The 18,484-nt window shown below is 48.5% G+C and overlaps 2 protein-coding genes across 3 annotated transcripts in view; one reads left to right on the top strand and one right to left on the bottom strand.

The window, feature by feature from the left end:
- Window positions 1–253: 253 nt before the first annotated feature.
- LOC133417744 (microtubule-associated protein tau-like) lies at window positions 254–16,935 on the bottom strand. Its single transcript, XM_061705814.1, has 10 exons — window positions 16,854–16,935; window positions 11,583–11,698; window positions 9,218–9,255; window positions 9,051–9,096; window positions 8,694–8,944; window positions 8,510–8,602; window positions 7,699–7,791; window positions 7,105–7,186; window positions 6,926–7,032; window positions 254–2,659 (listed from the first exon to the last, which is right to left on the bottom strand). The coding sequence occupies exons 2-10, from the start codon at window positions 11,680–11,682 to the stop codon at window positions 2,459–2,461; spliced, it is 1,011 nt and encodes a 336-aa protein (XP_061561798.1). The 5' UTR covers window positions 11,683–11,698; window positions 16,854–16,935; the 3' UTR covers window positions 254–2,458.
- Window positions 16,177–18,484, top strand: part of LOC133417743 (PH and SEC7 domain-containing protein 1-like) — a 29,785-nt gene continuing 27,477 nt past the window's right edge. For both annotated transcript variants that reach the window (XM_061705812.1, XM_061705813.1), the window contains exon 1: window positions 16,177–16,205. The gene's annotated coding sequence lies outside the window, so the exon portion shown is untranslated. The remainder of the gene's footprint in view (window positions 16,206–18,484) is intronic.

Here is an 18,484-nt window from a genome sequence, read left to right as displayed (position 1 = left end):
ACGAATGAATGGTTTGTTGTAATGTGTAAAAAAAAATAATAATAATAATAAATGTGGCCGATTTTTCTCTCCGTTGTAAAGTTAAACAAATCCCGAAGGAAAATGTTTCTGTAAAACTGTCAAATGTTCTGACCGATGAATCGGTCAGAAGCCCTTTTCAAAGGTCAACTTTCCATAACGTGTCAACCTTGAACTCGGCCTCGTCTCTCTCCGAACACCGACGAGGAAGAAGGAAGGCGACGACTTTGGTGACTTAGTATCGTTTATTGTCAAACACAAACATACATTAAATGCACAATAACAACACTCACGTTTGCACCACTGTACAGGGTGTGAGTTGGTTACTATGGAAACTGGCTGATGGAGATCATCGTCGTCGTCTTCAAGTGACACAAGAGAAGACGTGAGCATGCACCTCAGCGCTGGTAAGAAAACACGACACGCGGTGGACAAAAGTGGCATTACCCTGCATACGCACACGCATCAAATCCAGCAGGTTTGTGTGGGAAAAAGGAAGAAAAGCGCAATGGGCGCTCACTCGGCTCGCTTCCGTTTGGCGCTTCATGCAGGGAAGTGACGGCACGGCAGGAACATTTGTTTTCTTTCCATGGGGTATAAACTTGAGAACGAACCATGAATGTCAATCAACCGGAACTATAAATACTGGAGATAAGAAGGTAAAAGTACGTGGTGGACATCAACAACGCAATTGTCGACTTCGCTGGCTTCTCCCGACTTTGCGACGGTACTGCTCGAAATGCCGACGAACGGAACGCCGCTCGTCGTCTTGCGCTCGTTTGGCCCCCGCGTTTAAAAAGGCGCCCCCGCCCCCGCTCGCAAAGCTAACACAACACAAGAGTGACGTCACCTTAGCAACATTTGCGTCAAAGTGACAAGCGCCAAGACTCGGCTAAGGCCCGGTACACACACCGAGACGATCGGGCCCGATTTTGCGCCTTCCCGACCGAGCGCGTCAAGCACCAGACCGTCGGCCGTCTTCTCAGATCGTCCTTTGGTCTGAGCTGTGTTGAGAGTGAATTTGTCCCGATAACGGGTTGTGCCGACAATCTTAAACATGACGCGTGTTCAATCTTTACGACCAAAAATCTTTTGTGTGCTTTGCAGAAAGCCCACGACTCGCTGAATCGTCACGTGGAACCGAATGGAGCTAATCGAGAAGCGACCTGACTGACGAACGAAGAAACAAACAAAAAAAAACACGTCCTACCTGTTGTGTTTTGTGTGTTTGAGTGGGTGAGGGGGTTCCTCAGGCAGCAAAAAGTCTTTTCCAAAGCAAGGCTTTGTTTTTTTTGGACGACGACATCGCCATTTTATAACGCTCCCGCCTCTAACGCTTTCGGAAACTCTCGGGAAACATCGGCGCATCCGGAAGTGTTTCTTTCGTCTTTGCTTTTTTTGTGAGATCACGTGCGATCGTGCGAGATTTCCGTGGGTTCGAGATCGGAGGTGGAGCGCAATCTTTGCGTGCGTGTTGAAAGCATCGCAGCACAACGCGCACACAATCCGACCACAACTGTCAAATTGCACGTTTTCATCGTATGTGTTGGGTCGGAAACAGCTTTGCCATATTTGAAGATTTGTGTGTGTGTGTGTGTACCAGGCCTTCGCCACATTTTGGTCAGAGGCGGACAAGAAAGTGTCGTATTAAGGCTTCTTTATACTCGCGCTGACGTCACCGCGCCTGTCCCTCGCGTAGTTTGCCGTTGTACCCGCGCGCAACCCACACACGCAGTTTTGAAAATGTACTGCAGTTCACCTCCAAGTCGGGGTGTCGCTAGGACGCCACAGGGTGGAGTTTCCTCTGCATTTTGTGGCCATTTCCGGTAGCCGTTTTTACAAGGAACAACGCGACAACGATGGCGACCGTGGAACACAGTCTGCTAGAACAAATGGACCTAGAAGACCAGATGATACGTTTAATGATGCTGCAAAATCGATCGAGACGGCGGCGGCGTAGGTGCTGCGTGGAACCGAGGGGCACGCCGAGTACGTCATCCCAGCGTGTGACTAAAACGGACCAATCACGAGAGATGATGTCCGTGGCGTTCGACGCGCAGCAATTGCTTTTACCGTGCGCGCGTCAAGCAATGCGGGCGTTGTCGGTCGCGCGAGTATAAAGAGGCCTTAAGAGCAGAAGACCGAGAAGACGCTAAATGGCGGCAAAGTAAGAAGTTGAAGCGGATCTGACTGGAACGCCGTCACGGAAGGCCCGTAGCGGGGCGGCGTCATGCACAGAAATGGCAATAATGTCGCCCCCAAACGGAATGCCACGACGCAACCCGCTAACGGGACCCCCGAGGAACGGCCGTGACGTGGGAAGGGCCTAACGCGACCGGGGTAACGAAATGCGGCTCCAAAAAAAGGTCGTTGAGAAGCGGGAGGAGGGCGGAAACGCTGCACGACGAGCAGGCGGGCGGTCGAGCGGGGTTTCCCGGCCTCACAGCCCCTGCCGGGCCAGCGAGGCGCTGACCCGGTCGGCCAGCGTGGACAGCTGGGGGGGGTCGGCCACGTCGAGGCTGCCGGACGACGAGACGGCGCTGAGCTGCCGGGTGGGCGAGTCCTCCAGGGAGACGATCTCGGCGCCGTGGTCCGTGCGCGCTTTGGCGCCCTCACGGAAGTTCAGCTTGTGGCTCTCGATCTGCACACAACGCACGCTCGTGATAAACAAGGACGTGTCTGCCTAGGACGGCACAATTGTGTGATTTCGGTGGTGCGTATTGCACTCGAGAGCGCATTATACACGAGACATTCCAGTCATTGATGCTCTAAGGCTACGGCCTGACGAACTGAAGCTCCTCTCCTCACGTCAACGCAGTTCCTTAGCCCCGAGATGGTGCCCCAGCGGTATTTTTCGATTAGACGTGAACACAAAAACAGGAAATAGAACAATGGAGAAGGGGAATAATATCTGCCGATTCGGTGGTGCCTTGAGATACGAGTTGAATTCATTCTGTGACCGTGCTTGTAACTCAAAACACTGGCCTCTGAAACCCACTCAATACATAGTTTGACTGAAATCTGCTTTCTTTTAGCGCCTGCAGTAGCAATTTATGTCCAGCAGAGAGCAGAATTAACATTACTCATTCAGCGTAAGCGAGGAGGAAGTGGCGTAAGTGTCGCGCGTCACAGGCGCAAGCAAGCCCAAAGAAAACTACATCAAAAAAATAAAAAAAGCCTCTTGACGAATATGAAAAGTAAAGCGAAAAGCTGAGTCACAAGTTCGTTTCAACAAGTTTAAACAAAGTTTCACCCAAAGCGGTGTGCAGAGGACTGGACGTTGAATCGCCTTCTGCGGTGAATTCATTATTTGCTGTGCTATGCTAATGATGCTAAATTAAGCTAAGCGAAGCTACATTTCGCCAACGTCACCTTGAAATGTTTGCTCTATGTTTGAAAAATATATGTTGAATTCATGGAAAGACAGTCCTTTTGAAAAACAACGGGAGGAGAAATGAACATTTAACTGAATAAGTTCAATGTACTTTGAATGTGATCTTGCTGTGTGGTTCTTACGTGATCGTTATTTCACATGACAACTAAATTGGTTCATTCACAAGAGTTTTTAAGACAAAACTGAATGTAAATGGATACTTGTCGTCATTATTATAAATCGGACGAGAGAGAAAATAGTCATCCTGCTGATGCAAGTGTTTTGGGGTTTTTCTGAGACTCAAGAAAATGGATGGACGGCCGACGGACCTCCGTTGGACACGCAGTGGAACGCTTCCCCAGCTTGGAGGACCATCGGTTGGTCAAGTCTTCGCATCGCACAGATAAGAAATTGGCACATCATTCCATTTCATAGGAACAAATGAACAATATTTGCTCAATTACTCAGAGCTCTGAAATTCTATTTTGTTGGTTTCTATTTTTAACGTGAGGTTGAAAAATAAAAACTCAAGAAAGTAAAAGGTGTTGTAAATAGTTGTTGTTGTATCAGAAGAATGCCAGCAGTTTGTTCTTTCAAATTGTCTTTTGGTTTTCTTTGCCCTATATCCTCCTGTGCATTTATCACCGTAAAGTTTGCTATATAAGGGCTGTACTACAAAACAAACGGGAATGCCATTAACCCATTCCAGCCCAAACAATTGCAGTGTTTGTTTTTTGAGTAAGGAAAATTGCACTCTCTAATATTGTACTCTCCAAAAACCGAATTCTGCCACCAGAGGCAGCCAATCGCGGTCGGCCCTCCGCTCCATTTGCGGCTTTGTCGATGCGAGACGCTACGACGGGACCGCGTGAGAGTTGGGCCTGACGGCTTCTGCCCGTTCCCGTCTCCCCGCGGACGCTCGGGATTCTGCTACGAAGCCGACAAAGTGCCAGTTTCGCCGTTTTGCTCGGATGAAGCGCCCAATGACATTTGAGCGTTCCCGGCCCGCTATCTTACGTGACTTTGGCACGAGACAAATTCCCATCTTCAAAGCCGAAGCCTCTCGACTGTACGCCGACTTTGAGTTGACCTGTCACAGTTGACCTCAAGTTCAGGACTCAAGTGTGCTGCAATTGGGTCCTTCACCGCACTCGCCTCGTGTCAGTAAGAACATCAATAGAATGTAAAGAATTGAACAGTTTGCGAATCACGACGCCGGAACGTGAGTCATTTTTTTTTGTAGAGGATAAAAAATAGGCCTGTGAGTAGTTATATTATGTGTCTTGACATGTTGCCCCATCACAAATATCCATTGCTACTAAAACTATTAAGATAGCGAGTCCTTCTGGTTTGTTGGAAATCCACAAGGTGTCAATGTCTTTGTTTGATGTTTAGTTTTAGAGTAAACTTCAGCTGCGTGTGGCACCTTGAAGTCTCTTTTGAACGATTGGCCACTATTTGCCAAAGTCCAAATGCATTTTGGGCACCCCTTAATTGGCTCACGCCTGGTGTCCATCAATAAGCCCCGCCCGTGTGATGCCGGACAACCTGAACGAGCGGAAGTGGTCCTGTAAAAAGGTCCAGTTCTGGATTTTTCAAAGAAAAGTGCACGCTTATAAATACGTATTTTGAACGGCTCGTGTCCTCCTTGCAGGAAATAATTGTTTGTTACTGACCCCGACTGGGCATGCATGGAAGTATGTGAATCAGGAAGCGCTGACATGAGCAGATGACCCAAAAAAACGACAACATAATCACGACAATGGGATTTTTGTATTGTTGACCGTCCCACGTAGTTCTTCAAAAGTCTGCTACTTGTAAATCCACTTGTAGTGATTTTGGAATGAGTGAATGATTCGCAATTCACTCAATCTCGAATCACAGCAAAAGGATTTTCAGTGGCCATTTTAGGCACTAATTAGGTCTGCCATATATTAAAAAAAAATATATAAAAAAAAAAATCCCTCTGTAGTGATTATGTTGATCACTTAAAAAAAAAAAAAAAAAAAAAAAAAGATTTTGATGTAGTGGCCCTAGATAGTTCCTAAAAAGTGCTAAAAATCCCTTTGTAGTGATTCGGGAGTCGGGAATTCTGAATCGCAAATTTCTGACTTTGGAATCACAACAACGGCATTTTTATATGGTGGACCTAGTTAGCTCTGCCACTAAAAAATCCCTGTATGATGACGATGACACACTGGTACTTACTGCCATCCTCCACGTTGGCGGGCGGGTGCGAGACAGTCTGAGGCGAGCGAGGGGGGGTGGCGGCGAGGGAGGGGGCGGCCGAGGGCCTCCGCTCGCCTTCCTTCCCTTTCGCTCGCTTCGTCGGGCGGGGGAGGGGCGATGCGGGCGGTGGGGGCGAGGAGTGACGCATGCAACAAAAGTAAAAGGTGATGGCGTCAAATTGAAAATAAAAACAAGGAGTGATGATGATGATGATGAACAAATGATGCAAAGAAGCGCAAGGGCCGAGGATGGCGAGCGGGCGAACGAACGAGTGAACGTTCATGGAACGCTCGTCAAGTCGTTTGGATTTCGGGGATTCGCCCTCGTTCCGTCATTTCCTTACTTTCAAGTTGACTTATTTACATATTGTCATTATTTTTATTTTACTGTATTATTGTTATCATTGTTTTAGTTCGGCTGTATTATTTTCACATTATGTTGTAATAACCACTTAACATTATTCCTACTTTTTTTAGATAATTTTTTTGTGTTAATTTATCGTTATTCCAGTAAAGCTAGTACAGCAATGATCAATGGCCAAGGTTTATTAATATTATTATTATTATTATTATTATTGATACTCGATTGAGTGATTATTATTACACCCCACGACCGGTTCTGAGGACCGGGGTTCGAATCCCGGCCCCGCCTGTGTGGAGTTTGCATGTTCGCATGTTCGCACGTTCGCATGTTCTCCCCGTGCATGCGTGGCTTTTCTCCGGGCGCTCCGGTTTCCTCCCACATCCCAAAAACATGCGTGCCAGGTTGATTGAAGACTCTATCAATTGCCCGTAGGTGCGAATGGTTGTTTGTTTCTACGTGCCCCGCGATTGGCTGGCGACCGGTTCGGGGCGCGCCCCGCCCCGCCTCCTGCCCGGGATAGGCTCCAGCACGCCCGCCGCCCGCGTGAGGAGAAGCGCAACGGAAGTTGAATGAATATTATGACTATTTTATTATTTCATTTCATAGTCATCATATTTTATTAAAACATTTCACATTATTCTAGCAAACAAATAGTAAAGCAATAATCAATCATTTTACTTTGTCTACTTTTGTTTTTATTCTTAATTTGTAAAATAACCAAATTATTTTGACTTTATTATTATATTGGTCATATTATATTTGTAGTGTCATTTTTATTGTATGATTAATATTTTAAAACAATACTATTGTCATGATATCATAATTATTACTGTGTTATTATTATAATTTATATCGTTTTAGCAAAAAAAATAGCAAAGCAATAATGAGCGCAAATTGTGTTTTGGCGCAGACAAGTGGTGACGTCACCGGGAAGTCGTGTACCTTTTTCTGTCCGCCTCCCGGGACGTGGTTGATGTTGCCGAGGGAGCCCACCTTGGATTGAACTTTGAACTCCAGCTTCTCATTTTTGATCTCCACGTTGCCGCCACCTGGTGGACACAACAAGAACAACGACAAGCTCGCCTACGAAGCGGATGCCGTGACGGCGCGTGCGACGTCACCTGGCTTGTGGCTCATGTTGTCTTTGGAGCCGCATTTGGCCGACACGCTGCTCAGGTCGACTTTTTTGTGAACGATTTGGACCTGACGGGAAAGAACAGAAGAAACGTTCAAATCTTCCAAATGCAAACCACAGAACGCCCGATCCCTTTGCTACGTCCGCTTTTGGAAATCACGCAGCCGTTCGAGGGCGGCGCATTTGAGACGTTCATCACGCCGAACGCTCGTGAGTTGTCGCGGGAACGGCACATGACCGACACACAAGGAGCGCAAGCGGGTTGCTGTCTCGTGGGGGGTGTTCCTTGAAAAGGAAGGGGGAGGGTCTCGGGCTCTCCGGTAGCCAATCAGCAGCGAGCTACTCACGTTGCTGCCGCCACCGGGGACGTGTTTATTATATAATCTTTGGAACCGCAGCGGGAGTCCAACTTCTTGTCCACAACCTCAACCTGGAAGTCGACACGGCAGAGATGCTAGTCATCGCGCTGAAAATCCCCCCGCGCACCAGGACCCTCCAACCCCCGGGGCCCCAGAAGACAGACCGCCGCACGCTACTGACTTACGGGTTCTCTAGCGGGAGCGTGTGACGCGCTACTCACGCGGCCGCCGCCCGGCGTGTGCTTCAGGTTGTCTTTGGATCCGCAGCGGGATTGGACGCCCGTCACGTCCAGCTTCTTGTCCAGGATTTGAACCTGAGCAACAACAACAACAAGAAGGAGTTGAAAGCAAAGTCAAAACTTTGCAAGCAGTGTTGGGAAGAGGACTTGAGAGATGTTGCTACCCTGTTGAAAATGTCAAACTCTAATAGTGGATCCATCCATCCGGTTTCCATACCGCTTCTCCTCACGCCGGTGGCGGGCGTGCGTGCCGGAGCCTATCCCAGCTATCTACGGGCGAGAGGCGAGTACGCCCTGAACCGGTCGCCAGCCAATCACAGGGCACATAGAAACAAACAACCATTCGCACGCACGGGTCTTCAAAGAACCTAGCACGCATGTTTTTGGTTTGCGGGAGGAAACCGGAGTACCCGGGGAAAAGCCACGCGGGCACGGGGAGAACGTGCAAACTCCGCACAGGCCGGGCCGTGATTTGAACCTGCGACCTCACAACTGTGAGCCAGATGTGCTAACCGGTCCTCACCGTGCCGCCGACATGACAATGATTTTCTCAAAAATATTCGAACTCATCGCATTCTTAATTTTGAACAAATGCATCAACAGAACCCAAAAAAGTAGCATCATGGCACAGGAACAGAGAGAGCCCATCAGAAGCGTTTGGGAAGTGATATGAAAAGAAATATTTTTCAACTGAAATTGAATTTCTACATTATACTTTCTCCCAGTAATGTAATCGATGACAGTTCTATAAATGTAATGGTAAACGTGAAGGTGGCAAGTGCGCGTCACTCACATTGCCGCCACCGGGCACATGTTTGATGTTGGCTTTGGAGCCACACTTGGACTGGACATTGCTGTAGTCCACCTTCTGGTCCAGGATCTGCACCTGCACAAGAAGGAGCACCTCGACGTCAGCGCAAAAGTCCCGGCCCACCCCCGGCATGAGACGCCGGTGCTTCACACGCCGGCACGCTTACGTTCCCGCCGCCCGGCTGGTGCTTCAGGTTTTTGGTGGAGCCGATCTTGGACTTGACCGTCTTCAAGTCGGGCATGGGCGCGACGGCGGCGGCGGCGGCGGCCAGGTGAACCGGCGGGTGCGTCTTCAGGGAGCCGGGCGACTTCGGGGAACTTCGCACCACCGCCACCTTCTTCACCTTGTGGGCGTCGCCCGCCGCCTTGCTGGAGGGAGACTTGGGCGTCCCGGGGCTGCTCTGGCCGCTCGTCACATCTGGAACGTATGCCGCGCACCGGTCACGTCACGCCTGACACCGGTCACGCGAGGTGACTCGCTGCGTTTCGATTGCTTGTATTGGAAGTGGGAGTGGCCACGGTACCTGGCTGAGCTCTGGTGGACGTTTTGCTAGCGGACGTTTGAGACTTCTGCAACAACAAACAGTGAAAGACGAGTGAGGATACTCCCTGATTGGAGCATGAGCGTGTGTGTGTGTCACAATGCTACATTAGCTTTAGCGCTAAATGCCGATTGGTGATGGTCGCTTACCTTCTCTGCGGCACCGTTGTCCATCTCGGCGGCGTGAGCTGCGGGACAGAACGCAGGTTGAGGTCAGACCACACTCGGGTACCAACGGGCAACAGACGCTTTTCCAAGTGAAAGGCCGACACCCCTGAGAGACGATGCCACCGCCCAGCCTGGGGCGCCCTTTGCCGGCCTCCCCCCCGTTCGCAATGGCCGTTCCCTTGTAGCCTACCAAAACGGTCTATGCCCGGCCTGGGCAATATATAATCTAGTTTCGATTAATTGCAGTTGTTTATTGTGAACGATTTCAAAAAGAATAAATTCACGTTTTTTTTCCCCTTGCCGCCGTGCACATTTTTCCCACGTGAGCTTCCGCCCTCCCCCTTGTTTTCATCACGGAGACACACTAGCGCCGCAACACTGCTACGACTAAAGAGAGTGTAAAGTTTGTTCCCAGTGAAGGTGTATAGTATCGTCAGGGGTTAGGGTTTGCAGCGACCGATGTGGAACTGCGTGCTGCAAAGTTGGTCTCGAGCCCATTGCAAGCAAAAGAACTTTTGCGAGCGTGTAAAACGTCGGCATCCGGCCGAGCGGGAGAAAAGCCGAGCGCACGGAGGCATACGTTGGGCAACGCGAGCGTACATACATTGGGCAACACGTGGCACAACGCGGACGGGCAAACTCCTCAGGTCCAGACGGCTGTCTACCTGCATCTCCAAGAGAAACGGCACAAAAATGTCCACGTTGTGGACCGGGAAGACAGATGGTTTGAAAGAGGGGTGAGAGAGGCCATCTACACAGGGTGGAAAAAAACCATGGCTTTTTACGACATCACCTACAGTGCCGTCCTTTCGTCCATTCCAAAGAAATTCAATATTTCTGCATCTAACGAATAACAGCAAAAAAACGGCCTCCTTGACTGTTAGGCAACTCCGCTACCGCTTTACAACTGAATGGAAAATGAATGAGGGGCTCTTGTGGACAGACAATGGCCTCTCCGCAAGACATCCCAACGACTGTCCTTTTTTTTTTTTTTTTTTTTTTTTAGAAACATTAGACATTAGAAATTAGAAATATCGTTAAGTATTGATTTAAAACCCAATATACAAGATATTGCCAAAAGTATTAGCTCACTTGCCTTGACGCACATACTGTATGATCTGAAGTGACAAACTCTTCTTAATCAATAGGGTTTAATATGACGTCGGTCCACCCTTTCCCACTATAACAGTTTTCGTTCTTCTCAAAAGGCTTTCTACAATGTTTAGGAGTCTGTTTGTGTGAAGGGAATTTTTGATCACTCTTCCAGAAGTGTATTTGTGAGGTCACACAGTGATGTTGGACGAGAAGGCCCGGCTGTCAGTCTGCACTCTAATTCATCCCAAAGGGGTTCTATCGGGTTGAGGTCAGGACTCTGTGCAGGCCACTCAAGTTTATCCACACCAAAGTCTCCTCCGTGTCTTTATGGACCTTGCTTTGAGCATTGGTGCACAGTCAAGTGCGTCAAGGCAGGTGAGCGAATACTTGTGGCAATATAGTTTATGTATACTTTGTATGGCTTGGTGGCTTCGATATCTCACTCGCTTAAAACCCAGAAATGTTTTTATAGCGCGTGCGAAAGCTTAACTGCATTTTGATTGACTAGTTGCTACATTGCGCAACTGCGATTACAATTTTCAATCGCCGCAAAACCATCGGCCGACCGATCGGCCACTCGGGAAAACAGTTGCCGACCCCGCACACCGCGCAGCAGTTCAGCCAGATTCTGTGGCATCGCTCGGTTTGTGGCAGCCTCAAGACAACCACGATCCAGTTGCCGTCCATTTTTTAAATATTTGTCAATAAAATATTTTTTTCATAAACCCTGCCTCAGTCATGTTGTTTAATAGTTTGGGATGTCATAAAAGCAGAACATATTAGCATTAAAAGTCACTTTTGCTTGACATTTCTTTTCATAAAAAAATTAAATAAAATATTTCTCTGCATTTTGCTCAGGAAGTGGAAACAACTTTTTTGGTCTGGTGGAAGAAAAGATTCTCCTCTCTTTTTTGGGTGGTAGTTTTAGTGCTCATAATGTCACAGAACAGAATATTCCGCCGGTCTTGCAACACCAGTCCAAATACTGTAAAACGGCTGCTGGCGAAATGGGCTTTGCAAACCGCTGCCAGTCCAGGAGTTAAGAAGTTAGCGAGCCATTTTTGATGAAGCGGCCGGGAATTAAACCCGAGAGGCAGCAAGTGCCAATTCAACGCACGTCGCTTAAGACAAGCCTCACATGGCGGCGTGGCCACAGATCGGGGCGTGCCAATCACCGCACGCCAGCGAGGCGGGACTAACTGCCACTTGCAGGCGGCTAGGCTACACGCTGGGGAGCGCGGGTAGGGGTCACCTGTGACTTTGGCGAGTCCCGTCGGGGCGCCGTTCTCGTGGCGGTGCTCGTTGAGGCTCGTGGCGGCCACGTCGGCGCCCTCGGCGGCGGCGTGGTCCATGCTGGCGACGGCGGGGCTGGTGGGGGGGAATCACAGGAGATGGGACCTCAGGAAGGGCTGCGTGATGTCACCGCAAATGCAAACAGACACCCCGTGAGTCAGCTTACACCCCCAAAATAGACACGCCCCCCAAAAATAAATTCACTGATGCGGTGGTGAGGAAGTTGCCGAGGGAGGTCTGAAGCTGAGAGCAGTGCGCCATTAATCTATCTTAGACCCATAAAAAACAAGGAGGAAAATAGCATTCGATAATATTTTACTTCATAAAAACATACAGTAATGGCATCATTAATTTTTCTCCTTCAATTGTGTTGCCTGCCTTGGCCACCTCGGGGCAGTATAAGGCAGACAGAGAGATATACTGTAGGCTCAGCTCTTCTCTTAACTTCTCAGTTCATCACTAATATTAGTTGTTCTACGCGGAGGACAAAGAATAAATGAGTGAGCGCTGTTCTATTGTCAGTTGTCAATCCGTTGCTCTCAGGGTTAAAGTGCCACAACATAGATGCAAATTAGCATACAGCGAGTGGACTGAAAGGCTAAGCTAGGTTTGTTTTAAAGACACAAAGTGTAATTCTTTGTTTTGTATTCAACTTACGAACAATTGTTGACCATTTGCCAGAGTGCTACTGCTGGTTGGCAAGTGGAGTTGAGTTCACTGCCACCATACAGCGCTCATCTCTCAAGTTTGCGCTCACCAGTTGAGAATCACGGAGTATAGTTTCGTAAACACACCAAGTATACTAGTTTTTCTCCCACAAGCTGAGCAAGGGCTTCAGCGCTCATTCCTCAACACAAGATGGCGTCCAGCCTCACGACTAACAAACAAACTCAAATAATGATGTCACCTTTTCAGCAACGGCGGCCTTGTGAAGCTGCACCGTGCGTGCGCGCGTGCGTGCGTGTCCGTCCCATTCGGCGGCGTTCCCTCAGCGCTGCGGACAAATCCGCCATTGAGGCGTCTGCGCGAACGAGTCGGAACAAGACAAAGAAGATGCGCAAACCGGCTCGCTCGCTCGCCCGACACGGAGAAGAAAAAAGGCCTGTCGCTATCCCCGATTGTTGGAATCAATTATTCCATCGATCTATCTGCCGTGTGGGGGGGTGGCGATCCGGTACCCGCGCCCCTCCCTTTGGGACTAGTCGGGGCGCTTCGGTTGGGCTGGGACGCCTCCCCGGGTAGCGGGTGGCGGCTCGGGCCCGCCCTTCCTCGATGTGCCGGCACCAGTTGACCAACGCGCACGCGATCTGGTGTTGATTCACTACGAAGTTCCTTTGACACGCCGTCGGCTTGAATTGTTCGTGCTGGGGCGACTAACGATAACGCAGGTCGTATTAAGACGCGGACTCACAGGTTCTTCCAGGTGTTCGGACGACGCTATAAAAAGAATCCCACCGCACCGCTCGTCAGTAGCACTGCCTTGCTCATTTCCCACATCCTGTCCTGTCCTTTTCTGTCCTCTCTCATCTTGTTGTCTTGGTTAGTTGTTGCACGTCCTCAGCGGGTGTGTGTGTGTCCCAGTCCGCAAGCAGGAACACGATTTGACTGCTGTAACGTTACTTGCGCTCAAGTATCTCCACTGTCTCGCTATTGTTCTGCTGTGGTTCGCACCTCTAGTCCCCTCGTCCCTTCTGTCCCTCTGTTTGTCCCCTAGAACGCTTTTCCGTCTGGCTGCATTTTCAATAAACATCACAAAAATGAAAAAAATAAGCCCAGGGAGTATTTCAAACTCCCCTGTTGCACAGCAAAACTGTTCCAGCACAAAAGTGTACAGATCCGCCATTCTGCAAGACCATGCAGCCCAACAGGACAGGTTAAAAACAATGGATATATATCTATATATTAAAGCGAGCGAATGGGCACAAATGTTGATGGTTGTTCTCGCAAGTCAAAGCAGATGCTGGCAATGGAGGACGACAGAAATCGGAGAATATTTAGAATATTGAGAGGCTGAAATTCTGAGAATTTGAACAATTTTAAGTTCAACAGCGTCTCAGCGATTTATCGAAATAGTTGAGGATTAATTTGAGAATCAATCGATTCTCGATTTGAATGTTGTTCTACATGTTGTCATTTGGGCAAGCTCGTGGCTTCAGGCGTCGTCATAACGAGCGGCAGCCCCACACACCGGTTTGAACAGCAAATATTTGATGCGCAACGCGTGAAGTGGCCGCCATCTTTGTGGAGTTTTCAAAAAAGAGCACATCAAAGGTCTCGAAAATCCTCTGTAACAAATACATTCCCGATTAATGAGGAAAGTCCGTGAGTTGTTGTCACGCGCTTCTCGCCAATGAGTTTTTCGGGCAAGTGGCGCCGTGACGCGTGCACTTGAAGAACCCTCCCTCGGAATTTCAGCCAATAGGAGCCGATTGGTGGATATTTTCAACTGAAACTCGGCGGCCAATTGGAGACGGGCCCTCCCCGAGTAGCAGGTGAAATGAAGACTTTGAGGAGATTTATTCATGTATTGTAAAAAGCCTGACAATTTGATTACATTTTGATTCTTTAGATTGTGATTCCATTTGATTCACCACTGATATAAATGCTGATGAGATACATTTTCATGCCCATGTGAAGGTGAACATGTGATGTCTGGTATGTCACCTGACATTTTTGTGGACTAAATAATTACCTATCTGTGCATATGGAGGACAAAAGTATAAAGCATCACAGTTCTGTATAAAGAATGAAAAGGTAAAATGCAAGTCAACTGAAAAAGTATTTGTTCTTGGAAATTGTGACGAAAAAAGAAATTCTGCCTGGCACAGCTTGCAAAAGACTTTATTCCTTTGGTCTAGTTCCTGTGTTCCGGATTCCTACAAAAATCCAAAATGACGCAAAAGCTCCGATTTCAAAGTTGAAAGCGCTCGCTGGCTCGACGGCCCCGCCGCCGCTTGCCGCGCTCGCCGTTTGGTCGAATGCGGTCTTCGTCCGTACAATGCAAAGCACGCACAAAGCGCCCCCCGCTGGCCAGGAGGCACATCGAATTCAGAGGATTGGCTGAATCGATATCGAATCGGGAACACATATGCGGGACCTACTTCCGCATTCGGCAACACGGGTAAAAGCACTTCCTCCCGGCTCAGGTGAACGGCGAAGGGGCCGTCACAAAGCGACCGTAGGAACTTGAAATGTCTACGGTGTCTTTTTGTTTTGTTGGTATACACGAGATGTCACCACAGATCCACCAAATATGACAATATTCCATGTTTCGGCATCGTTCGTGTTTACATATAGCATATTTGTATAAAACAATGATACACGCGTATTTAACTTTGTCCAAAGACACCGGCCATGAAGAAAACTACATTTGAGCGAGTTGGGCTTTAAACCCTAACGCCATCAAAACCTCGTCCCTCTCGTCACCTGTTTTCCGGGTTCGCTCACGGGACGTGGCGCATATTGCGGATTGGAGGAGAACATTGCCACGCGTCGAGTCATTGCTATTTCTGCAAAACGTCGGGGAGGGCTTGTACAGGCTTTACAGTTACTCGACACGGGCCGCGCCCACGCCCACATCAGCAAACAGGATGTGCGTCCTGCTCCCAGGCCAAAAGCTTGCCTGTGATTGGATGCCACTCGAGGGCTCGCCCACTCCAACCGCCCCGCCGGTGTTCTACTTTTGTGCTTGATTGATCTTGACCCACTTTTACTGCTGGCAAGCTGAAGGCACAATTAGCAGGCACCAGGAATATTGTCCACACGCACACAAAACACACAAGCGTACATGCACAAAACACAACATGAATACACAAATGTATGCAACACACACACACACACACACACACCGTGACGCTGAGTGGGAATTTTTCTTTCAGTTGGTGCACGCCAAGCTGGCGTCTCGGGAGACGCTAACGCTAGTGTCACCCCTGAACGCCTCATGCTAACTGACGCTGAGCTCGCCGCTAGCGTCGCCAGGACGCCATCACGTGACTCACTAAGAAGCCCTGGTGTCTCCCGGACGTAGGTCAACTACATGTTACTAGTGAGGCAAAACTGTGCCCGTGTTGACATCCGCGTGCCACTAGTGCCACTCGTGACATCGTTCGACAAGTTAACGTCGAGTCAAAGCCATTTTTGTCACGGGCCACGTCGTAGTTCTGCTTTTCCTCAGAGAGTCGCCGTGATCGTGAACCCATATAAAATATTACACGAGGATAGATAGCAAGTTTTGAAATCAGAAGCCAGGAAAAAACTATTACATTTATTTGAAAAGGGGGCTGGGTAACAAAAACTGCTTGCAATATCGCTACGTAATTAAAAGTGAAGACAATTTGCAATTTTGGTATTGTAGCAGAGTCATACTGTAATTAAATAGAATGAATTAGTTTGTGCATCTTGATTTAATGCTGAAATCCAATTGATTGTGCTGCTCCTTCTGGCGTGCCCACCTTGGGCACGGGGGGGGGGGCGACATAATACCGTGCACTCATGCAGACATAAACGAAGAACAGACTTCTATTACGACTGTAAGTGACTCAGATGCAGTAATATTTTCATCGAGGATAAAGAATATATGCCTGTGAGTATTGTCAGATTGTCCGTCTGTCGGTGTCGCTCCACTGTTTGTGTTCAAATGTCCGTTGCTTGTAAAATCGTGACCGATTATCGCTCTATCTCGTGGGGGGAAAACGTTGAACTTGTCATACCGGTGAGGACAAAGAGTGTACCCGTGCATGCATCTCAAGATGGAGTAGATGGCTATGGAAGGAATGCTCAAACGTCTCGCCATACAAACTGGGAATGTGATGATGATGATTCGGATGAGGAAGACGGACAACAGAGTTATCATTTCTTTCCCCCAGAACATGCAAAGAATTCTAGAATAAAGCAGCGCGCGCTCTCGCCGCGGACACGCGCAACACAATGAGCCGCGCGCGCGCGTGTGTTGTCGTCGGGAGAACCTGCTCGAAGGATGCGCGTGCACGCGCCGAACGACGCCCGTTTCGCCACAAAAACACGTCGAGCAATCTCAAACGCGCGCATTTCAGCAACACGCACATTGCGGGGCTTCGTGCGTGACACGTCCGTGCACGCGCGCGGGCCCGACCTCAGACGAAGGCACACGCACCGTGGCGCGCGTGCATGTCACGCGGGTGAATTGCGGGCCGGTTGTCCGGTTCTAGATTTCCGTACCGGGCGGATTCCAATTGGATGGGTTCTTTCTTACCTGGTTGCTGTTCGAGACGGTTCGCTCTTCCCTCGGTCGGCTGGCGCACGCGCACGCACGGCTCGTCCTCGCTGTGCACGCTCACGCCACTGGGGGGCGCGCGCCTGGCTGCCTGCCCGCTTGGCTTCTATTTTTATCGGATTTTTATTTGACATTTAAAACGCAGACTTTATTGTTTTGTAGTTAGTCATTCATCGTTGTTTTATTTTTCCAACACCCTTTCCTGCTCCAAAGAACCACACATTTTTATTTGTATTCTAATATTGGAACACGAATGAGTGAATGTCTTTCGATACCCACAATCCTTTGCTGCTCTGTTCCCGCCCTCACACTCAGAGGCAACATGGCCGCCACAGGGTATTGAATTTTTTTCCGATTTGGTTCAAATGTTGTCATTCCAGTTCGTTCAGACGATAACACGCCTCAGTAACAGCAGAGTCGCCATTTTGAAAAGAAAATAGAGAAAAGGGAGGGAGGGGCCGCACAGCCTTCCTTCATTTCTGTGACAATGACTGTAGGAGTATGCATCTGAGCTGCACATTTTTATTTGTGGTCCATTTAAGAGGTCTAGAAAAAATGTTCTACTTGCATTTAAAACAATGTAAATAGTGGAGATGACTTTTCCTAATAAGATAGGTAGTTTGATAATAGTGTAGAATTTGTTTTCTTCAAAAGAAGCCCTGTTCTTCCCTGCAATATGAATTTGATATTTATTCTTTCATGTTGTTCTGGGCCACCGGTGGGGGGAAAAGAACACTTGAGGAGATGATGCTCACTCAGGCTGGCTTCTTTCTTCTAATTCTTCTTCTTCTTCTTCTTCTTCTTCTTCACAAAAGCGGACTGCACGTTACTAGCTAATGTAAGTTAAACAGCAAATACATTGAGACAAAACAGCATTTAACGGTTACAATGTGTTTACACTGAGCAGTGCTGCAAGAAGTTGGTCCTGTTCTGACAAGAATCCTTTCTCCCCTCCGAGCAGAAGAATACATTTGCTGACGAATGCAAAAAGCGATCGGCGCACTTCTGCTGCAAACTGCGACTCGTTTGTGTTCGCTCTTGCAAAGATTGATCTCCGGTAGAGGCTAAATGTTACATTGAACAAAATGTTAACATCGAGTCTTGGATTTTTTACTGCAATACGCTCTTCGTGAGTTATTCCATACGAATTAATTGGCACACACAATTGCCCACTTGCACGAACATATTAAAGCAAGCTAACCAAATAGAATACTGTATGCTCTTTTCTCGTTTTTCTTCCTTAAGGCGCTTTGTTCAAGTTTTTGGGACAACAACAACAGCAAGTAGGATTTGATGAAGTTTCTTTGTGAAGTTCTAACTTTAAAAAGGAGCATACTATATTTGGAACTTTCAAAGCCGAGTCACAGACAAGTGATTGACAGACTGCAAAAATGCTAACTAGGCAGTACGCTTCAATGCTGAAATAATTACAGCAACTGAGGGTCCTGACCTTCTCTTGCTTAGGACGGACAGGACATGCTTAAGCTGCCGTGTGCAGCAGGGCGGCCGGATAGACCGTAGTAGGAGGGCCTGCGCCCCAGTAGCCCTTTATGCCTAACAACGCCCCCGGTAGGCGCCATCCCTCGTTCTCGAAGGCACACGGGTGATTT

This window comes from Phycodurus eques, chromosome 19 (assembly GCF_024500275.1).
Source record: "Phycodurus eques isolate BA_2022a chromosome 19, UOR_Pequ_1.1, whole genome shotgun sequence".
Classification (NCBI taxonomy): Eukaryota; Metazoa; Chordata; class Actinopteri; order Syngnathiformes; family Syngnathidae; genus Phycodurus; species Phycodurus eques.
This window is presented reverse-complemented; position numbering and strand designations above follow the sequence as displayed.